The sequence below is a fragment of the Vombatus ursinus genome, unplaced genomic scaffold (genome assembly GCF_900497805.2).
Source record: "Vombatus ursinus unplaced genomic scaffold, bare-nosed wombat genome assembly UNPS02003861.1, whole genome shotgun sequence".
NCBI classification, from domain to species: domain Eukaryota; kingdom Metazoa; phylum Chordata; class Mammalia; order Diprotodontia; family Vombatidae; genus Vombatus; species Vombatus ursinus.
Window position 1 is genome coordinate 54,231 of NW_020943639.1, and position 23,872 is coordinate 78,102.

Sequence of the window (23,872 nt, forward strand, 5' to 3'; positions counted from 1 at the left end):
TTTCTGGGTATTTCTCATTTTTATAATGTTTCCTAAAACCATCATATTGCTGAATTCAGATTTTTAATCTGCTATCTATTCCATTTTATGGGTAAATTTGTCCCATTCACATTCTAAGCTACAATTGTTTGGTGTTTTGTTGTGTATTTTCCTCCATCCTCCAGTATCTTTGCCAAAAAAATCCCAAATGGGGTCGCAAAGAGTAGAACGTGACTGAATAATTAAATAGTAACAACAAAAATAAATATATCCATAATACATACAAAATAACTTTATATTAACCACCAGGTGGCCAGCCACCTTCTTTGTATTGGTCCTTAGAAAACAGACTGTTCATATCAGGCCTACACTCACAGCTCATCTAACCTTTCAGAACTCGGGCTCTGTTGCCTCTTCTAACATGCTCCACTCTGGGACAGGACATTAAAATTGGAAGTTGCTGGTGAAACTTTTGGTCTCCCTTAGATATCCCTTGCCATCTGGAATACTTTTTGCTACAGAACTAGGAGGAGGTACAAGCAGGTGATGGCCTCCATTGCTGGAGACGAGCTTTGTCCCAATGGCAGACAGAGAGTATGACTTGGCCTTGGCGTTTCACTGCACTCCCAAGAACATCATCAAGATTCCCGACTGTCCTGACTCTTGGACCTTATTCTACTTATTCCATCTGATTCTTCCTGTTGTCTGGTCTCTTGCACAGGCAAGTTGATGACTGACACATCAGCCTCGAGGAGATCACAGATCTTATCAGGGTCTGACGCTTCAGCCTGCAACATAGGCAAGTACAGATGGAGAAGTAAGAAGAAGTCAGTTTGAGACTGTTCCAATTTTTTCAGGGAAGTTTCTGTGTGTGTGTATGTGTGTGTGTGTGTGTGTGTGTTTAAATACAGTTATCCCTTCCACATCTCAGCTTTCTCCATTGTGATTTGATTTGTTGCAGGTTGGCATGAGAAATTAAATGGGAATTTTTGAGGAGTTTTGCAGAAGCCGCAGGCTACACGGAAGGTCAGCAAAGAACACAGAAAATGTTTAGAAACTCAGAAATGCATAAAATATCTGTATAATATTATATAAGATCAACATATTTTGTCACTGAAATTCAGACTTCCTTGATGGTACAAAGGGAAGGCCAAAAAATTTTACACAAATTTTCCAGATCACTGGGGCGTCACACCCCTAAACCCCACATGTGGAAGGGATAACTGCAATCACTGACCCAGCCCTTACGTATCACAGGAGCATTCTGAAACTCAGAAAAAGAAAGTGATCTATCCAAGATCAAACAACCTTACATACAACCCCTCATTTCTAGGACTTCCCATGGCTTTTCCCTATCATAGGGTCATAGATGTAGAGCAGGAAGGGGCCTCAGAGGCAATGACCCCATCCAAACCTGAGCAAGAACTCTCTCTCTCAGCTCCCCAGAGCTCACTTCTCCAGCCTCCATTTGAAGACATCCAGGAAGAAGAACCAGCTCCCTCCTGAGACAAGAGGTTCTACTTGACGACAGCTCGAATGCTTAGGAAGCTTGTCCTGACTTTCAGCCTGATCGTAGGTGACCCTCTTTGTGACTCCCACCCATTGGTGCTGGGTCTCCCCTCTGGGGCCAAACAGAACAAGAAAATCTTCTAAGGAACAATCTGAAGTCACCTATCGTGTGTCCCTTTTGCTCCCTCCCTGCTCCAGACTAAACACACCCAGATCTTTCATTCAGTTCTCATATGGTAGGAGTATGAGGCCCATCACCATCCAGGCTGCCTTCCTCTCTTATCAACGTCCTTCCTAAAATGGGGTGTCTGGAATCCTTGTGTGTTTTATGGAAGGGTGTCTCCTATTAAATGGAATGATAGACTTAGAAATCACTGGCCGAGCTGATCCATTCAGGGCTTGCTGTCATAGACCAAAGATATATAGAAGTGGTGTTCTCAGCTAGAAGAGTGGGGGACCCCCAGGCAGCCACATAGCAGAAAGATGTCGGGTCAGTCAACCCAACTGATCAATCCATAGATTTGGCAAAAGTTACTCACCCTTCCTTTTATGTCATAAGCTGAAATGCAAAGAAGGTGAGTGTCAGGAAGCAGGATAAATAACATTTTTCAGACATATAATGAATGGATAAATAGAATTACAGAAACATCTATATGGGGTGCAGTGAATAGAGCCCTGGGCTCAGGATCAAAAAGACCTGGTTCATATAGTGCCTCTGATACCATCTAGTGACTTTGGGTAGTCAATCAATAAACATGAGCTTATTAAGTGCCTGATATATGCCAGGCACAGTGCGAGGTTCTAGGGTTAGAAGTACAATAATAAAACAATATCTTCACTCAAGGTCTTATATTCCAACAGGGAACACAAGGAATGTCTTTTCCCCAGCTGCTGCCCATACTGGAATGCTGCCCCCCTCCCCTCTGCCTTCATGTAAGAAGGCTCACATTCCACCTTCTCCAGGAGGTCTTTCCTGATCCCCCTTAAAGCAAATGCCTTCCCTCTGAAAGAACCTCTCATTTACCACTAAATGTATTGTATATATACATGGTGGTCTGCCTGTCGCATGCCTCATTAGAATGGTAGCTCTTTGAGGGCAGGGATGGAGGGTTCTTGTATCCCTGAATTCAGCATGTGCCCTGGCATATTTTGTTGTTGTTCAGTCATTTTCAGTTACATCTGACTCTTTGTGACCCTATTTGGGATTTTCCTGGCAAAGATACTTGAGTGGTTTGCCATTCCCTTTTCCAGTTTATCTTAGAGATGAGGAAACTGAGGCAAACAAGATTAAGTGATTTGCCCAGGGTCACACAGCTAGCAAATATCTGAGGCTGGATTTGAACTCAGATCTTCCTGACTCCAGGCCTGGTGCTCTCTCCACTCCTCCACCTAGCTGTCACTTAGTGGCTCTAGACTTCATGTTCCTTCTCTGTAAAACGAATAGATCTAACTGAAAGGTCTCTCAATCGTTTCCAGCCTAAATCTTTGAGCCTACAGCCACATTGTGATCCCATGAAGCTTAGAAATGGAAGTGACCTTTCTGAGGTCCCACAGCCACTGACCCTCTGTAGAATGCGCTCCCTTCTGGGGCTTTCCAGGGCTCTGATGCCCAGGCCAGGAAGACCCTTAGTTTCCTCACCAGTCATTCCCTGAGCCTTGTTCTATGGATCTGGCCGTAGCACTTCTGCTCTATTCCATCCCCCTTCTCTATATTCCTAAATACACATGCCCAACTCCACAGGGTAGGGTTCCCATGGTTCTGTTCCATCTAGACTCAGCCTGGGCAGAGGGCCAGTGTGTTATATAATTTATTTGTGTAACCAACATCTGAAAGTCCCACATCAATCAGGGACACACACCCGTTTCTAAATTTGAAGTCACCAAAGTATTGACTTTGATAGCTACAAGGAACTTTTTCAGCTTCTGTGGGCTCCATGAGGGCAAAGACTGCATCAATCAATGTACAAAACATTTATTAAGCACCTACCCTATACCAGGAACCATGCTAGGTACTCTAGAGACCAAGACAAAAGGGAGAGAGCCCTTACCTGTGAGGAACTCTCATTTCTGATGTGTTCTTGTCCCTCGCTCCTGCCAAAACAGGATCTTGTACATACAGTCTGCTTCTCTATGTCCATGGGGAATTCCACTACCCCCACCAGCCAGTAGGCTGCTTGAAAATGGGAGCTGTTTTACTGTTGTACTGTTGTTTACTGTACTGTACAGAGGAGGAGCTTAATGAATGTTTATTGAATTGAACTCTGCATTCACTTTGCCTTCTGAGCACAATGCTCTGCACGTAGTAGGCAATTGATAAATGGTTCCTGAGATAAATTCAGTAGCTGAATTAACTTGCTTTGGGTATGTATATGTGACTAGCACAGTGCCTGGCACATAGTATGTGCTTAATAAATGCTACTTGAGTTGATTTGACATGTGTAGCATATATTAAAGTGCATAGTTCCTGGAATATAGTAAGTGTTTAATAAATGCTTTATCTATTTATAACCTACCTATTCATCTATCCATCTATCTGTCTATCCATCTATATTTCCATCTATAATCTATCCTTCCATTACCCATCTATCTATCTGTCTATCCATTTACCCATTCCTCCTTTCATTCAATCATCCTTCCAACCATCATTTTCTCTGTCATCTCTCTATCCTTCCTTCCATGTATCTTTTTAATTTAATGTTAATTATAACTTTTGTTACATTTTAAGTTCCAAACTATCTCCCTCTGTCCTCCCCATCCTACACAAGAGAAGGAAATCATTTGACATAGATCTATAAATATATGTAAAACCATCCTATGCATATTTCTATTCATCAGTTCTTTCCTTAGAGGGACATAGCATCTTCCTTCCTAGGTTCTTTATAGTAGATTTGAGTGTTTATAATAATCAGAATAACTAGATCCTTCACAGTTATTCTTCAAATAATACTTCTGTTATTGTATATGACATTGTCCTGGTTCTGCTCACTTCTCTTTTCATTGATTTATGCAAGTCTTTCCTTGTTTTTCTAAAATCAACCAGCTGATCTTTTCTTGCAGCACAGTGGTACTCCATCACAATCATGTACCACAACTTGTTCAGCCATTCCCCAGTTGATGGGCATTCCCCCAATTTCCAGTTGTTTGCCACCACAAAGAGATCTGCTATGAATATTTTAGGACATATAGGTTCTCTTCCTTTTCTCCTGATCACCTTGGGAAACAGACCTAATAGTGAGATTTCTGGGTCAAATTCTTCCATCCATCTAGCATTTTATCCAGCATCTTTCAATATTTCAATCCATCCATCCATCTTTTTATCCAGCCAGGCATCTAGCCAGCTAGCTAGCTATCTACTTATCTATTTTATATCTTTCTCTGCTGACAATCCTTACCTCCTTTTGGAGAAAGGAATGTTTTCCAAGTTCACTTCACAAAGTTGTGGTGATAAGAAATCTCTTTTAGATTGACTTTGTGTGAATTTAACAGGCTAGTGATTAGCAGCAGAAATATAACTAGGAATGTCTGTGCCTGGGGGCAAGTACCACGGACTGAACCTGAGTCAAGCCCGTCCTCACTTAAGTGGGAAAAGGTAGGGAAGAGGAAGGAGGAAGGAGGGGGACAGGGGGAAGCACTCCTCTGCCTTCCAGCTGACATTTCCCTAGATTCACTGAATGAACATATGATTTAGGTACTGAGAGATACTGTTCCTACAATCCTAAAGGACTCCAATTTTGGTCAATGTCTTAGGGCAATGTCCCCACCTCTCCTCCCTCTTTATGTCCCTACTTACTTCTTTCTCTATTTTTTTTTTTCCTTCTAAGAAATACCATCCAAATGATGACGGGGATGATAATGATGATGAGGATGATGATAACAATTAATGTGAAGTGAGGTTTACTCTGCACTGAGCACAATGCATCCGTGGTGTTGGTGCCCGGCTTTTCTTCAGATAAACTCTGGGCAGTACAACTAGGAAGATAGACAAGAACATGGGTCATTGAATATGAATTCACTTTCATCAGCCCAGCGAAACCAAGTGACCCAAATCCTCCCCCAGTTGCAGTCTGCCATGCAACTCTGCAGCCAAAGAAACTTACAGAAAGAGAGACAGAGTATCCCAACTAGAGGGATAGAAGTAGGTAAAGACAGAAGCACACATCTCTCCAGCTTGTAGACAACACAAAGCCCAGAGGGAGGGCACACACGTTGGATTGCGTGGAAAGCCAGTGTGCCCAGAGGCAGGGTCCAAAAAGATTTAAACAAATTAGAACCATAACACAAGGTTGTTGGGTTTTTTCTCTTTTTTTTTTTTTTGAGGGGCCCAGAACTGCAATTTCATCAGTGTGGGGAATTGCCTGGTAGGAAATGCCTTCCCCTCATGCAGGACTTGTCAGGAACTGAGAGCCTTAGATTGCTGGCTAGGGCACTGAGGGTGTGACTTGCCTGTGAGACACAACTTACTATGTCTAGGAGACAGAACTTGAGGCTTCCAGATTCCAAGGCAAGTCCTGTATCTCCCACTGCCTGAGCTAAGAGTAAGATGAGAAATAATAGCACTGAATGAATCAATGTCTTCCAATGAGGCTTAAAAAATCAACTCAAAAAGATCATAGAGCCAGAGATAAATAGGTGGTCCAGTGGACACCAGTGGACAGAGTGCTGGACCGAGAGTCAGGAACATGGGAATTCCCATCTTAATTTAGACGGTTCCTAGCTATGTGATCTTGAGAAAGTCGCATAACCCCTGTTTGCCTCAGTTTCCTCATCTGTAAAATGAGGCTAATAATAGTATCCACTGCCTAGTGTTGTTCTGAGGCTCAAAGGAGACAGCACCTAGAAAGTGCTACGTAAATATTCGCTGTTGCTGTTGCTGTGATTGTAACTCCTGTCCCAATGCCCATTGGTATGAGACGCTCTCCTTATTGGTGGAGACGAATGCCCTGCCCTGCAGGAGTTGGCTGGGCAGAGTTGGTGGGAGGACTCCAGTCTTAATCAATCCTTTCCAGGACTCCTCAGCCTCAAGTCTTTTGGGGGGACTCTTCAAGCATCAAATTACTTCTGGCTTCCAACTTCAAGAGGGAACATGGAAGAGACCAACCCCAATTCAGGTTGCTGAAGAAAAGACTCTGTGAACCATGAGAGGAGCCAGCAGCCTCCATTGCGTCCTCCCCCCAGCTTGCTAGACCAGAGACTTGGGGGAGTTTGTCTTCGGGTGAGATCTAGAACCCTCTTTTGGTCAACTGGGTTATCCACTCCTGATGGAAAAGCTACTTCGCTCTGTATTATCTGGTGTATATTCTATGTATATGTCCTCTGGTCTCCCTTTTGCTACAATTTAGATAAGTGGGTGTCTTTGCTTTCTGTGAGGTGTGTTCATTGTGGAATTGATATTAGGTGGGAGAGGGATTAAGCTTTGAAGAGAGACTTGGGGTTTCGCTTCCTTTTTCCCAAAGTGATCAGAAATTAGACTGAACCTGGTCATATCCCCTAGCTAGACTAATAATATTTAAAGGAACAGATAGTTATAATTCTAGCCTGATACCCCAGCTCTCTGAGAAGAACAAGGTGGCCTCTCGCCCAACTTCCTGCTCCTGCTCTGGCAGGAACTAAAATCTTCCTTAAACAAGGGCAGGTGGGAGAAAGGCTAGAGATCTCTAGTCTTCCTTTCTGTGAGCCACATGACAGCCCATACCACCGGTGGGCCTCAGCTCCATGTAGAGGCTTCTCTCTCTCTCCCCAGTTGGGGTCTCTAAGACTACATTAATTTCATTACTACTGGGGTTCTCCTTCCTGCTGAAAAAATGACAAAGTGATCAGAAGTTAGTTTGAATATAATGATATTCCCTAAACTAATAACATTTAAGGGAGCAGAAAGACATAATTCTAGCCTAGTATCTCTTCTCTCAATGTCTCTTTCAATAGTAATCATTATTTTTACTTAAGTATTAATTTATTAATTGTTGTGTTTTTTTTTTCAATCATTTCAGTTATGTCCAACTCTTTGTGACCCCATTTGGGCTTTTCTTGGTGAAGATACTGAAGTGGTTTGTATGTCCTTCCCTAGCTCATTTTACAGATGAGGAAACTGAGGCAAACAGGATGAAGTGATTTGCCCAGGGTCAAACAGCTAGTAAATGTCTGAGGCCAGATTTGAACTCAGCTAGCTGTGTGACCCTGGGCAAGTCAGTTAATCCCGATCGCCAAAGTAAAAAAATAAATAAATAAATAAATAAAACAGATTTGAATTCAGAAAGATGAGTCCTCCTGACTCCACACCCAACACTCTATCTACTGTGCCACCCAGCTGCCCATTTATTATTATTATTACTATTATTATTAAAAGGGACATCAGAAGCTACCCATTGCAATCCCCTAATTTTGAAGATAAGGAAACTGAGGTCCAGAGAATCAAAATGATTTATCCATGGTTACAAAAGAAGCGAACAATCGAGGCAGGATCTGAACCCTATTCCTTTGGCTCCAGAGCCAGTGCCTTTTCCATTCTACCATGCCACCATCCTAAGAAGGAGATGGGACTAGGTAATAATCCAGGAAAAGGTCCTAGAGTGTGAGCACCCTGAACACTCCCTGAGAGTCAGCAGCGCAATTAGAAAACCAGCCATACAAGTTTAGCCTTAGACCACATTGGCGAGTTTAGAATAAAGGAACTGCTGTAATATCTGTCCCATGGACACTGTCCTGGCCAGTGCACATCTGAAGAATTGTGTTCAGGGTCCCATTTTGGAAAGTTCCTCAGTTAGCTGGAGAGATTCCACAAGAGGGCACAATAGGCTCATAGATTCTGGGCTGGAAGGGAATTCAGGGGATTCCTCATTTATAAATGAGGAAAACCAGGCACAAAGAATTCAAATTACTGATAATAGCAGCTAACATTTATGTAGCATCTCCCACGGGCCAGCGCTTTTTAAATATTATCTCCCTGGCCCAAGAACAGGATAGCCCTCACAACATTCTCTTGACTCCAAAGCCTTTTTCATGCTACTGGGGCAACCAGGGCTCCAAACCATGCTTGTGAGAAGCTATTGAAAGATGGCTTTGAGGGCCTCAAAGGTTGCCTCAAGTATTTAAAGAGATGTTAAGTGGAAGAGAAGTAAACTCACTCAGCTTGGCCCCAGAGGGTAGAACCTGGAGTGATGGAGAGAAGACACAGAGAGGCAGGTTTTAGTTCAGTTTCAGGGAAAAACCATAACAACAGCAGCTATTCAGTACAAGGAAGACCAGAAGGAAGAGTAGACAAGGAGAACAACTTTGAAAGCACATGTTCAATTTCTTTTATGCCTAGGAGGAAATGAAAGCTGTTTAGAATAGAGATTCATAGTTTGCTGTACATTCAGAGGTGTGCTGGAATCAGCTCAATCCATAAGTCAATTGTTAAATTTCAGGGGGAGCATTCATGCCTCTGAAATTGGCAAATGTTACAAATGAGGGCTTGATTTGTTATTTTGTTGAATGTCTAGACTTAAGAAAATGACAAAAAAAAATGTTGCTGATGCAGAATAAACTGAAAAGTGTCTCTTGTGTATATTTATTTTTCAGAGATCTAGCTGTTAAATACTTAGCTGCACCCCACTCCCACCCCTTTTGTTGACTTCTTTCTTTTATTGCTTTGTATATGGAAACACTTGTTTTATTTGGTGTTTGTTAAAGTCAGAATTTTTGTTTAAAACACTCTAAATGAACTAGCAAAAAGAATGAACCACCGAGTTCCAGACAGTGTGATATACTTACTTGGTCCACGGCAGACACTGGCTAAGGGTCCCATTGGGGGAAAATGTCCCTGCCTGGCACTCTTTACAGATGGTGTTGTTTCTCTCTGTGCCTAAAAGAGAAGGAGACATGGGAGATTTGGTGCTGAGCGTAGTAATAGGATTATAGCAAAACATGATGGCTAGAACAGTGTCCCTGGATTATTTGGTCCCTTCCCTGGAAGCTCTTTGTCAGAGTAAAGAGTATTGAGAACAACTCTATGAAATACTCCCAGGTCTGTGGCAAGAAACGTATTTTTTAATATATTTCATTTTTTACATCACCTACATTACCCAAAGTTTCCTTCCCCTTTTTAGTAAATTTTTAACAACCAACTCTCTGGGATAGAAAATAAGGAACATAGGGCATGTTTTTATGTTTTTACTGTTTAATGGACATTATTAACATTTTATCCATCACTTTCTTAAATCTAAGCAATTAACAAAGCAATAAATTAAGCCCTGATTTATACTATTTCCCCATTTCTGAAGTGCCAATCCTCACATTGAAAATTTAACAATCAGCTCTTGAGAGAGCAGTTCAGGCTGACTCCAGCATACACCTTATGGCCTTATCTTACCTGGAGAGCCATCTCTTATAACGCAGAATCTTTTAAAAAAGGAGAAAGTAGTTCAGCAAACTAATCAACCTATCAAAAATAGGGAAATGTTATGTGTAATGTTCCATACCCACAACCACCCACTTCTACAAAGAAACTGGAGATTCAGGATGAAGTATGATTGGTTTCTTGTTATCCTTTGTTCTTGAAGAAGACCAAAATGACACCACTCTGTTGGGGTCAAGGTACAGTGTGTCCAACTGAGGCTGATCAGACCAGTAGGAGTTCAGAAGGCTCTACCACAGTCCATATGAACAACTGGAGTGGAGATGTCCCTAATTTGCTCATCTCACCTTTCTTTTGAACTACTAAAATTCTACTTCATTTGTGGAGCTCGGGGCTTTTGATGTGAGCATGCCATGCTGGGAGGTCCTTTGACAGAGTTTCTCATATTATGAAATCAAGTCCAAATACTCTTCAGAGAGACCTTGAGAGTATCCTTGTATTGCTTCTTCTGACCTCTGTGTGAGCACTTGCCTTGTGTGAGTTCTCTGTAAAAGAGTCTTTTAGACCGTCTTATGTTTGACATTTGAACAGCATGGCCAGCCCATTGGAAAGCTGGGTTCTCTACAATAAACACTGAATGCTTGACAGTTTAGCTTGAGAAAGGACCTCAGTGTCTGATATTTATCCTGCCAGGTGATCTTCAGAATCATCTTAAGATAATTCAAATGGAAGAGATTCAGGTTCCTGGCATGGCTCTGGTATACCATCCAGGTTTCACAGGCATACAACATTGAGGTCAGCACAACGGCTCTGCTGACCTTCAGTTTGGTAGTCAGTCTAATACCTCTTCTCTCCCACACTTCCCTTCAGAGCCTCCCAGACACTGAGCTAGCTCTGGCAATGCGTGTGTCAACCTCATTATCAATGTGTACATCCCTGGAAAGCATACTGCCAAAGTAAGTGAACTTATCCACAGCATTCAAAATTTCTCCATTTGCTGTAACTGATGGTTCCACTTACGGATGGTGTGGTGCTGGCTGGTGGAGCACCTGTGTTTTCTTTATGTTAATTGTTAGGCCAAAATTAGCACAAGCAGCAGAGAATTGATCCATACTTTGTTGCATCTCAGCTTCAGAGCCTCCAGTGAGTATACAATCATCTGTAAACAAAAAGTCACGGACCAACTCTCCCTCAACTTTAGTCTGGGCTTGTAGTCCTTTCAGATTAAATAATTTACCATCAGTGCAGTAGCTGACTTGGATGCCATTTTCATTCTTGTTGAAGTTTTCTGACAACATGGCTCAAAACATCATGCTAAAAAAGCATGGGAGCAAGCACATGGCCCTGTTTCACTCCATTGGTGACTGGGAAAGCACAAGAACTTTGTCTATTATACAGAACCCAGGCAAGCATGCCATGATGGACTGCATACAATACTGATGAACTTTTCCAGGCAATCCAAAAGAGGATAAGGATAGAATCTGTCTCCTAGGGCTGTTGCAAGGATCAAATGAAATATCATTTATAAAGCATTTAGCACACTGTCTGACACATAGCAGATGCTATACTTATCCTTGTTTTAGTCAAGTGAAATAATATTAATTATACCTCCAACTTAGTAGTATTTGCTAGAATTTGAACTATTTGGGTATCACTTTTTTTTAGGGGGGGCGCTAGGCAATGGGCTTAAGTGACTTGCCCAGGGTCACATAGCTAGTAAGTGTTATGTGTCTGAGGTTGAATTTGAACTCAGGTCCTCATGAATCCAGGGCCGGTGCTCTATCTACTGCGCCACCGAGCTGCCCTGGGGATCACAAGAATGTAGGGACACATGATAAACTAAGAAAAGGGGCAATGAAGAAATTGCCAATTATATCTGTGGACAGGGAAAGAGTTTCTGACTAAACAAGGGAGAAGGATGATCACAGAAGATAAAGTGGACAGTTACAATTATATAAAATTTAAAAGGTTTTACACAAACAAAACCAAACAGTTAAAATTAGAAGGGAAACAGGTAACTGGGGATGGGGGTGGGGGTGGGAAATCTTTGCAGCAAGTTTCTCTGATGAAAGTCTCATTTCCAAGATATACACAGAACTGATTCAAATATACAAGAATAAGAGCCATTCTCTAAATGATAAATGGTCAAAGGATAGGAATAAGCAGTTTTCAAAGGAAGAAATCTAAGCTATAAATAGCCATATTTTTTAAATGCTCTAAATCTCTAATTAGAGAAACACAAATTAAAGCAAATTCAAAGTTCCCCCTCATACCCATCAGATTGAGAAGGCTGACAGAAAAGGAAAATGGCAAATATATACTGTGGGTGAAGCTGTGAACCAGTCCAGAAGAAGTCTAGAAAAGTAATTTGGAGCGACATCTCAAAAGCTATTAAGTTCTGCATCTTTTTTGACCCACTGATACCACTACTAGCTGAACAAATTATGGTACATGAATGTAAGGGAATACTGTTGCACCATAAGAAATGATAAAATGGATGATTTCAGTGAAACATGGGAAAACTTGTATGAACTTACATAGTAACAATCACATTGTTAAGACAAACAAGTTAAAAAGACTCCAGAACACAGATCAATGGAATAATCAACTACAATTCCAGAGGACTCATGCTTAAACATGCCCCCCCACCTCCTGATGAAGGACTCAAGGTGCTGATGGAGACAAATATTCTCTTTGGATATGGCCAATGCATGAATGTGTTTTGTTTGACCGCACATAAAATTTGCTGTAAAGGTTTCTGTTGTTCTTTTTCTTTTCCACTTGGGGAGGAAAGGTAGAAATGAAAGGATAGGTTTTTGTCAATTAAAAATATTTCATTTAAAAAGACAAAACAAAGAGTTGGTCACTTTGTGCCACCAAAGCACATTGGAGGAGGACACCACTAGGGAGGCTTTGGTTGATTTCCTAGCCCTGCCTAATTCCAGATTTGCCCCAGGCTGTCTGAGGTCCATGGAGATAAGACAGGGGACCTGAAACCAGACTTCATGATCATGGACTCATAAATTTCCATCAGGAAGAGAACTCAGAGGTCATATCATCCAACCTTCTCATTTTACAGATAAAGAAACTGAGGTCCAGAGAGGCCAGAATCACATGGACAGTATGAGCAAAGCTAAGTTTTGGACTCAAGCTCTCTTATACCAGACACAACCATCTTCCCACTGTACCACAATTGCCTCTAGGGAGACAGTCTGAGCTGAGGGAGGGCTAGGCATTTCTTAGGTTTCCAGGGCAGCAGCCTGAAGCAGCAATAGTTCTGGGTGCCTGGGTGGATGGGAGATGGGGCAGGCTCACCTCTAGACTTCATGTATTGGCCAGGGGTGCAGACTCGATGAGTCACACACATCTCACAGTCATCATCTTTCATGTTGGAACAGAAATACCCTGAAGAGCAGCCACACACAGTGTCGGATGTGGGCGAACATGCCCTTCTGGTCACCAAGCCAAATGCTAAAAGAAAGAACAAAGAGAAGAAGGAGACATTTGGTCAGTCAGTCAGTCAACATTTATTCAGGACCTACTATCTTACAAAGAAAGGCAAAAGACAGTCCCTGTTCCCAAGGAACTCACAGTCTAATGGGGATGACAGCATGCAAACACATATGTACAGACAAGATCCCTACAGTATGAACTGGAGATAATCAACAGAGGAAAGACTCTAGACTTAAGGGGGAATGGGATTGGCTTCCTGTAGGAGGTGGGCTTTTAGCTAGTATTTGAAGGAAGTCAGGGAAGCCATGAGATGGAGGCGAGGATAGAGCATCTATTGGAATGACCCAAGTGTGAGGTGAAGAGAGTCTGCAGCAGGGAGGATGAGGGTCAGAGGAGAGAAGGAGGCATAATCAGAAAGTGCCGGAAAAGATGAATTGAACAAGCTTTGAACATAGATTGGATATGGAGAGTAAGAGATAGCGAGGTGGCCAGGATGACTTGGGAGTGGAAATCCATGGCCTCTGATGACAGCCCATTCCACAGGACCATGAGTGCTGACTGCATCTTTCATCCTCACCTAGACTAGAAGGTCCTGGAGGGCGGCAGCAAAATCTCAGAGCCTTCTAGTTCGACTCACTTGTAAACAAGAATCCCTTCTATCCCACTCCCAACCCAAGGTCACCTAGCCTCTGCTGGGAAGGGTCCAGGGAGGAGGCACCCTGTGGTGGTCCACCCAGCTTTGGGCTCAGATGATGCCCCAGATGATGTGCAGTGAGGGACCCTGGACAGGTCACTCTGGGCCTCTCTTACACTATGTGCTGCAGATGAAGCACCCACATGCCTTGATGGAAGGAATATTCTTCCCTGGGCAAGTAACATCACAGGCCTGGTGACCCCACCATCACCCTCTAAAAAGAAAAAGAAGAAAGAAAGTACAATGCGCTGTGCTGAGGATGGGCTACAAAGACAAAGGGAGAACCATTCCTGCCTTCAAGGAGAAAACATTCTACCTGTGCAACTTCATATATCACTTTTCCTTAGTGAAGACATAATGTCTTTTGCCTTTCTGCATATCCCCAGCACTTAGCACAGTGCCTGGCACATAGTAGGCCCTTAATAAATAATTGTTTCCTCCCTCCTCTTTCTTCTTTCCTTCCTTTTCTCCTTCCCTTCCTTCCTTCCTTTTTTTCTTCCTACCTTCTCAGCACTTAGTCTAGTGCCTGGCATACAGTAGATACTTAATAAATGCTTGTCGACTGATTGACTTGGCCTTAATTTCCTCTGCAGAAGGCTAGGACTAGAGAGAGCTTTGGGTACCAATAAGTCCAACCTCTTCCTTTTAGAGTTGAGGACACTGAAGCCAAGGGAAGTAACTTGCCCACAGTCACAGAAGCAGAAAAAGACCGAGGTAAGATAAGCTCCAAGTGCTCTCTCAGTTTATCAATCCCACAATCCTATGAATCCGACCTTCTTGGAGAAGTAGAGTCGAGGGATCCTGGACTGAATGTGTGTGCTGGGGACTAAGGGAAGGAAAGGCATGGTGTGGAGAGGTGGGCTTGGGAGAGACACTCTCCAGCCAGGCCTGTCTCTAAGTTGCACAGAGCTGAGTTCTGAACCTAGAAGTAGGAACAGAAAATGGTTCCCCAAGGCCGCCCTCAAGGTTTGGGGAAGCTGTTGTCCCCGTTCTAAGTCAGCAGAAGCAGAAATAGCAGGTGGGAGGGAGCAGAGAAAGTGTTCCTGGTACCTCCACTGTCATGATAAGGTACATTAATGCAGGCTTTGCCCCTCTTATTCCCTGATGACCTGCCCTTGGCAAGAGGGGAATCCCTGCAGAGACAGGTGGCTTTCTGTGAGATGCAGCTGAGACTGAAGACATTGCTGGGTATTTCCACCCCCCAGCCCCAGCCCGCCCCCCAACTAGCTGAGGACCTCATTGGGAGTATGATTTCTTCTCCAAAATCATAAAGTTAGAAGCATCTGAGGTCACATTTGAACTCAGGTCTTCCTGACTCCAGACCCAACGCTCTCCCCACTGTACCACTTGTCTACCAGAGCCCGTCTCCTAGTCAAATGCATAGAGAATAGATTTAGAGCTGGAAGGAACCTGATTTGTTATTGCATCTAAGCCTCTCATTTTTGTTTTCTTTTTGGCTAGGTAATCGGGGTTAAGTGACTTGCCCAGAGTCACACAACTAGTAAGGGTCAAGTGTCTGAGGCTGGATTTGAACTGAGGTCCTCTTGACTCTAAGTCCTGAGTTCCATCCACTGCACCACCTAGCTGCCCCCTAACCCTCTCATTTTAAAGATAAACAAATGCAAGCCCAGAAAAGTTAGTTACTTTTTCCTGATTTCCCTTAAGGCTACTGCCTTCCCTCTGATATTATCACCACTTTATCCTGCCTATGTCATGTTTGTACAGAGTTGTTTCATGGTGTCTCCCCCATTAGACTGTGAGCTTCTCCAGGGTCTTTCTTGGTATCCCCAGGACTCAGCCCAGTGCTTGACACATAGTAGGTGTTTACTGAGTATTTCTTGACTGGCTTGCCCAACATCATACAGATAGTAAATGGCAGAGCTGGGATTTGAACCCAGGTCTCTGACTTCTCATCTAGGACTCTTCCAGGTCCATTACCTGATGTCAATATTGGGGACGAAAACCTTTTCAAACTCTAAAAAGAGATGTGCCTGAGACTAAACAAGGGAAAGAAGAAAATCTGTGAGCAAGTTCTTAATTTGCATTCATGAGAACTAAATTCAAATCCTGACTCTAATATTTGCTGCCTTGTGACTTTGGACATGTCACAACTTCTCTGGGGTCAGTTTCTTCAGTAAAATGAGGGTCCTGTATGGTCCTTTCCAACTCTGGATCTGTAATCTTGGGATCCCTTCCATAGGGGCTAGGGAGGGGAGAGACTCTGAGGGGAGCAGGCATTGTGCCTGGGGTGAGAAGGAAAGGGGAAACGGGGGAGCAGGAACAAGGAGAGTCCCCAGGACTTTACACTGTCAAGAGATTTGACACGCTTAAGCAGATTTCCCAGTTAAGCAGAACAGCCAATTCAAATAGAGAAGTCAAAGTTCCAGAATATTAAGGGCCAAAGTAGATGAGCTGGGCAGCAGGGCCAGCTCCACCACCCATCATTCACCTGCCTTCTCTCTCTGCCATCCCCCCACCAACAGGGATACACACCCCTTTCTCCAGACTGATGTAGCCCTGACCCACCTGAGCTTCAGGGCTAAAGTGGGGTAGGATCGTGGGGAGGGGATGTCCTTCGTTCTTGAAAACCATCCTCCATCACTGTGGTGAAAACTCATCTTTAGAAATTCATTCCTTTAAGTGAACAAGAACCTACCTTTTAAATACCGTAAGAAAGGGCAACATCATCAGTTATCCACATTCTAGTGTGAATTAATTGTTTAGCATAATTCCTCCCCGGCAGGCAACTGAAGGCAGGGGAATCATCAGAAGAGAGCAGAGAGATGGAGAGGTAATTAGAAATGCCAGAGCATGGCTGGGGAGGACAAGCCTAGCTGGGGGTTATAGGGAGAGGTTTTGGGCAGCCAGGAGGAAACACCAGGTCATGAGACAACCCTCCTACTCCAATGGCTAGAGGTCAGGAAGGTGTAGACAGGTGCATTGATGGTGTTTGCAGGGCTCTAGGGACAAACTCAACCTCTTTCACAAGTTCTTAAGGACCAGCTCTGCTGATAGCCTTCTCCAGAATCCTAGACATTTTAAGGACTCTGTTCTGAGGTCCCATCCAGCTTAGATAGTCTGTGTTCTAGGGTTGTGTGAATAAACTATCCTGTGTTTCTTAGGTGAAAAATACCACGCCCTAGAAACTAAGGAACTAGTCCAAGTGCCTCATGTTACAGATAGGCAAACTGAGGTCCATAGAATGGACGTGATTGTCCAAGGTCGCACAAAGAAACGCCTGGAATGGAACCCAAGTCTCCCACCTACCAGCACAGCACTCTCACTGACTCTCTTCCTAATCTGGTCCAGCTCCAACTCTCTGTGTCGTCGACTTAACCCCACCCCATCTTGTCTGGGTAGGCCCAAGACTGAAGACTTTCTCTGGGTCCAGCTCCCACTTTCCAGGGAAACTAGAGGACTCAGATCAGAACTCAGGAGAGGACATATTTTGGATAAGATCCAGGATCCTAGCTGACCCCAAGGCCTCTGAAACGCTCCTTACCAGAGTCACAGACTTTACACTGGAGACAGTCCTTCAGGCCACTCTGGTGTGCTGTGTAGGTCCCAGGATCACAAGGCACACACGTGGTGCCTGTTATTATACTGCATGTCTCTTGAACCCTGTAACCTAATGGTATTAAAGAGTCAGCATCAAGAACAAGGCACAGGCTACCTCCCTGCAGAAGACACTCCACTCCAGCCTCACTCTCCCCGCCTCATACTACCCTGATGCTACCATATGCACACCCTAGCCCAGACCCAGGAAGCTACCAAGGCCACCCATGAAATTTAGGATGGTTTGCTATGAAAATTAGGATAGTACACATTCGTACCCCAACCCATAGGACCTTAGAACCCAGAATGTCAGAACTGAAAGGGACTTCAGAACAAGCACTTAGAGTGTCAAAATTATAAAGAACTCTAGGAGGGACCTCAGAACCTAGAATTCAGAGGTGGAAGGGCAATCTTAGAATACAGAATGTTGGAAGTAGGGGGGCTCTTAGAACAGAGAATGTCAGAGGTAAGAAGGATCTCAGAACGTAGACTGTCAGAGCAGGGATGAGCCTTAATGTCAGAGCTGGGAGAGTGCTTAGAACCTAGAATGTCAGAGCTAGGAAGGACCTCAGAACACAGGATTCAGAGATAGGACAACTTCAGAACACAGAAGACTTCTAAGTCACCTAGTCCTATGCCCCTGTTTTATAGATGTAGAAACTAAGTGACTGGCCCAAGGTCACACAGGCAGTGAGAGGGAGCTCCAGCAGTCAGGCTGGTACCTGAGATCCCATCCCACCCCGATGTGCAGTAAATTTAGGTCAAGGCAGGTCCGGAATCTTAGGCCCCATCTAGTCTGACCTCGATGGGCACTGCCATGGGGGAAAAGGGAAAACACAAAGTAGGGGAGGGTGGGTCTTAAGGGGGGTGAAGTTGGAGGTACAAGATACAGAATCAAAGTTTGTTTGCTTTAGGCTTTATTCAGAACAACATTCCCAAGGCCTCAGCAGGCAATGAAATACAACAGAAACTTATTAAGTGCTTTATTTCTGTAACGCTTGATCCGATCAGCTAGGTGGCACAGTGGACAGAGCACCAGGTCTGAAATCAGGAGGACTTGAGTTCAAACCTGACCTCAGGCACTTATTAGCTGTGTGACCTTGGCCAAGTCACTTAACCCTGTTTACCTCAGCTTCTTCGTCTGTTAAAATGATCTTGTAAAGAAAATGGCAAATCCCTCTAGTATCTTTGCACGAAAACCCCAGATGGGATTATAAAGATCAGACATTGAACTACAATAAATCTTCAACGCACAAGTTTGTTCTTCTGGATAAAAAGAAGAAGAAAAACACAGTCTCTGCCCTCAAGGAGATTACATTCTAGCATGGGAATGTAATACTCAGAGAGATAAATAAATACAAATTCATACCAAATACATAGAGTGATTTGGGGTGGGGGAGAGAAGAGAAGAGGATACAGAGGCAGACACAAGAAGAGACAGAAAGAGGAGACAGAGGAAGAGAAGGAGGGAGAAGAGACAGAGAAAGAGAAAATCAGGTGAATTCTTAGTGCAAAATGAAGTATATTTTTCTTCATTTTCTTTTTCTTGCTTTTTTTGCAATATGATTAATATGGAACTATTTTTTGCTTGACTTCACACGTGTAATTGATATCATCTTATTGTGTCCCTTCTCAATGGGTAGGGGAAGGGCTGAGGGAGAGAATTTAGAACTCAAAAAATCTTTTTAAATTAATGTTAAAAATAAACACTACTTTTAAAAAATGAGAGAGAATTAGAAAAGAACTTCTGGAGAGGTGATACCTGAGCTTTCTGTTGAAGGCATTCAGGAGTTCCACAAGGCTGAGGTAAAGAAGGCATTCCAGACATAAGGGGCCCCTCATTATGCAGAAAAATGCACAGATGAGGGAGTGGCATGAAGGGTCCAAGGGCCAGGAACAGGGAATTATGATGAGTTGAATGGAATCAGGGATCTAGACAAAGGTGACAAGTCTCTCCAGCATCAGCATTTGCTGAATAAGTGTCCTAGGTCCCACCTGGCTCTGAACTCCATGGAGAAGGCAGAGGAAATCAGAGATGTGCCCTGGGGGACTTCTCCCTTTTCCTCTCTAACCTCAATGACCACCCAACTGTCCTCCTTCCAGCCCAGACAGTCCTGCATTAAATGCTTTATAGCCTTAGACCACAACTAACTCTAAACTCTGCATGCAAGAGGCATTCAATGAAAGCCTGTTGGCTGAATAAATTTGTCCTGTCCATCAATAAGAACAGCTGCCTTATAAGGTAGTAAGCATCCCATTCCTAAAGTATTCAAGAAGAGATTCTTATGTTGGGGAAAAGATCAGGCTAGATGCCCCTCCATCTTTCTGCTAAGCTCCTAGATGCCCTCCATGGCCCCTCTGAGCTCTGAGATGCCCCTCCATGGCCCTTCTGAGCTCTGAGATTTTATGGTTCTGGAATTCAAATGGATACATGAAGAAAGGAAGAGAGCCTGGAATAAGCAGGCATTTGCCAGAGGAAGAGAGTGATTTGTCCTAGAGAAGGAAACTTTCTGACTTACCTGGATGGCAGGTGGGACAGCATTGCCCATCCACCTTGTACTCTCCTACCATACACTCCTGTGCCTCCTTGAAGGGCATGAACTGAGTTGTAATGATGCTGAATATCTTGGAAAAAGAAAGAAGGAGGTAATGAGGGTGAGGGAGAGAGTGTAGTCCAGGGTGTCAGGAAAACTGGGTTCTAATCTTGACCTTATCACTCACTGGCTAGAGGACTGTGGGCTACCCACTTACCCTCTTGGGGCCTCAGTTTCCCCATCTGTAAAATGAGGGGGTGGAGAGACAGCAGGACATACTGGAGAAAGCACAGGAATAGGAGCCAGAAGATTGGAGTTAGAATCCTGCCTCAGGCACTTACTTACTATGCTACCCTGGATAACTCATTTAACCTTTCTTGGTCTCAGTTTCCTCAAATGTAAAATGAGATTGGACTTCAAGGCCTCAGAGACCCCTTCCAGTTCTGGACCTGAGATCCAGTGGTTTAATCTCTAAGAGAGGGTCTAATCAGTCTGTAATTTTAAAATGCACCAACTTGGGAAGGCTCGGGGGAAGAGGGAGAGAGTATAAGGAGAGAGGGGCATGGATGCAGATATGATGTAATTTTAATCATGATTAATTCACATTTAATATAGCATTTTAAAGATTTATGGAGAACTTTACACACTTTTCATTTGAGTGTTACTACTCTGTGAAGGAAGTACTACTACTAAACCCATTTTACAGGTAGGGAAATCAAGGCTGGAAGGTTAACCTATTAAATGTGTGAGGAAGGATTCAAATTCAGGTCTTCCAGACTACATCCACTCTGCCCCTCTCCAAGTGATGTTGTAGGATTGTCTCCCACAAGCCTGATCAGAACCTGAGAGGCCATGGAGAGGGTATAAGGTATGTGAAGGCCCTGCCAGAGAATCCTAAAAGGGAATTACTGTCTCTTTTAACCTGGCTGCTTATCCAAGTGCTCCATCTAAACAGTTAACAGTTGTTTATCTCCAAAGGAGTGGGGAAAAGAGGGCCGTAAGGGCAGCAATCAATATGAGATGAGATAAAGTGCTTAAAGGCACAGTGCTTGGCACAAACTAGGGAGTTAATAAATGTTAGTTTTCTTCTTTCTTTTATTTTATGCATTTACAAACTTGGTTTGGCCAGGAGTCATAGACCTCATGGAGCTGCCAAAGGAGTCCATTCCTGCCTCCCCTCAAAAAGACATTTATTTCTGATCTGCCCCCTTTACTTTGGGGAAAAGAAAGCTCATTCTCAGAGAGGTCAAGAATAGTCAACAAGCATTTATTAAGCACTTACTGTGTGTCAGGTGGGCAACTAAGTGGCACAGTAAATAGACTGCCAGGTCTGGAGTCAAGAAAACCTGAGCTCAAAGACAGTCTCAGACATTTCCTAGCTGTGTGACCCTGGGCAAATTACTTAACCCTGATTACCCCAGTTTCCTCATTTGTAACATGAGCTGGAGAAATAAATGGCAAACCACTCCAATCTCTTTGCCAAGAAAACCCCAAATGGGGTCACGGAGAGTTGGACACGACTGAAAATGACTGAACAACAACCCAAGTGTGCCAGGCATTGGGATAAGGCCTGGGACAGAAAGAAAGGCAAAGATGGTCCCTGCTCTCACAGGGCTCACACTCTAGTTGAGGGGAGGGGAGGTGAGGTGACATGCCCAAGGTCCTACAGAGAAGTAACAGAGACAGACTTTTCAGTCTGGGGCCTCTGCCTGCCGAACTACTGCTCTTCCTGCTGCCCTGATTCCATTTCTGAGAAGCTTGGTGCCGTCCAACAAGGCCTGGGAAGCATCACCTGGCTGCCTCTTGGTTCAATCTAGTTCATAAGTATAGGGCAGTGAGGATGGGCAGCCAAGTGGACCAAGCCCAGCAGAGGCAGGTCGAAGAGGCTGGGGCCTGAATCAAAGTCATCCCCTCTTTCTCCACAGTCCAAAGGAGCAGACCCCAAAGGGGGCTTTCCTCATAGGATGGTAGCCTACAGGGATGGTAGCATCATGGCTTTAAAATTACAAGAGACCCCCTCTGAGATCACTTAGTACACTTCTCCTATTTTACAGATGGGGACATGGAGGCCAGAGAGGTTAAGTGACTGGTCCACTGTCACACAAAGGGTAAGGGCTAGAAGAGGAATCTGAACCCAGGGCTCTGCCTATTGCGCCACTTTCATCGGACCAGAGCTCAGCAGAGCCTGGGGTCAGCTTCTTGGTACCACTATAAGAAGAGGAAAGTATCCACCTCCAAACCAGCCTCTCAACACATATTACAAAAACAGAGGGAAAAAAAGAAAACTACATTTCTTAGTTTACATATTTTTAAGTAAACAATTGTCTCCAGCATACAAACACACATCTGGCTTTATTAATGAATTTTCTCTTAGAAAAATACACATTTTTCTGGAGCCTCCAAAATTGGATAGGGCTCAGGCCCACAGCACGGCCTGATCCAAATTGGTGAGATGAAGAACAGGAACTGACCGGAGACCCAAGGGGCCAGGGGCCAGAACCTAGCTTGTGAAGCAGAGAACACAGACAAAGGGGGGTGTCCTTGTGACCCTAGGATCGGTTTAATCCAATATCTAATTTTCATATTTTTAAATATAGAATAAATATTATGGACCTTGTATATTTTTACACCACCTTCATTTCCCATCATATATTCCTCTCTCTCTCTCTCTCTCTCTCTCTCTCTCTCTCCCCTTCCCTCTCTCCCTCTCCTCTCTCTCTCCCTCTCTCCCTCTTCTCCCTCTTTCTCTTTCTCCCTCTCTCCCTCTTCTCCCTCTTTCTCTCTCTCTTTTCTTTGTCTCTTTTTCTCTTCTCTCTTCTTTCTCTCTGTCTCTCTTTGTCTCTGTCTTTCTGTTTCTCTGTCTCTGTCTCTTTCCTCTGTCTCTTTCCTCTCTCTGTCTCTGTCTGTCTCTCTGTCTATCTCTTGATCTCTGTCTCTATCTCTCTTCTCTTCTTCTATATATACATATACATATGTATATGTACATATACACATATACATATACCCACATACATATACATATATACATATGTGTACATACACATATACATAGACATAGACATGCAGGGCAGTGTGTCCCAAGTCTTGCACCAGACTTGGAACCTGACTCTCTCCCCTGCACACTGCTTCTTTGGAAGACATTGGGTGCCAGATAAATAAGCATCCTAACAGTGTGACCCTGAACAAATCTCCCAACCTCTCAGTGCCCTTGGCAGCTCTCTAAGGTTCTAGATTGTAGAGAAGGTGCCAACCTACATCAGTGGAGGGATTCCCCTCTTCTGGGAGAGTGCCTGCATTGATGAACTCTAAAGTCCAATCCCTATCCCTACATCCAGTTTTTAATGTATCTTCACTTCCACATTTATCCCTCTCTATTTCTGTACCCAGAACTCAGAACAAACTAAAAAGGAAAGAGGGAGAGAAAGGGGAAAGAAGAAATAATGCAGAAGGGAGAAGATAGCTAGGGGATTGTATGAGAGAACCACCCCTTGGAGCCACATTCTGATTCTTCTGCTTTTACTGCCTGAGTGACCTCAAACAATTTACTTAACTTTTCTGGGCCTCAGTTTCCTCATCTGTAAAATGCTACGTGGTTCAGTGGATAGAGAGCCAGGCTTAGAGTCAGGAAGACCTGAGTTCCTCAGATATCCCCAGATATATACTAGCTCTGTGACCCAAAGCAAGTCACTTAACCCTGGTTGCCTTAGTTTCCTCATCTGTAAGATGAGCTGGAGAAGGAAATGGGAAACCATTACAATATTTTTGCCAAGAAAACTCCAAATGGGGCCTCGAAGAGGGAGACGCGACTGAAAAAAC

The 23,872-nt window shown here is 43.7% G+C and overlaps 1 protein-coding gene across 4 annotated transcripts; it reads right to left on the reverse strand.

The window, feature by feature from the left end:
- Positions 1 to 256: 256 nt before the first annotated feature.
- On the reverse strand, positions 257 to 20,141 carry LOC114052971 (tumor necrosis factor receptor superfamily member 14-like). Of its 4 annotated transcripts, none has more exons than XM_027875779.1 (7): positions 20,042 to 20,141; positions 17,470 to 17,595; positions 13,136 to 13,291; positions 9,238 to 9,328; positions 5,279 to 5,457; positions 2,028 to 2,047; positions 257 to 767 (listed from the first exon to the last, which is right to left on the reverse strand). In XM_027875779.1, the coding sequence occupies exons 1-7, from the start codon at positions 20,118 to 20,120 to the stop codon at positions 618 to 620; spliced, it is 801 nt and encodes a 266-aa protein (XP_027731580.1). In that variant the 5' UTR covers positions 20,121 to 20,141; the 3' UTR covers positions 257 to 617. The 4 variants fall into 4 exon arrangements, 3 of the variants coding, with proteins under 3 accessions (XP_027731580.1, XP_027731582.1, XP_027731589.1); XR_003570333.1 differs by lacking the exons at positions 257 to 767; positions 2,028 to 2,047 and adding exons at positions 5,950 to 6,017; positions 8,610 to 8,634 and having other exon boundaries at positions 5,371 to 5,457; XM_027875781.1 differs by lacking the exon at positions 17,470 to 17,595.
- Between the last annotated feature and the right edge of the window lie 3,731 nt (positions 20,142 to 23,872).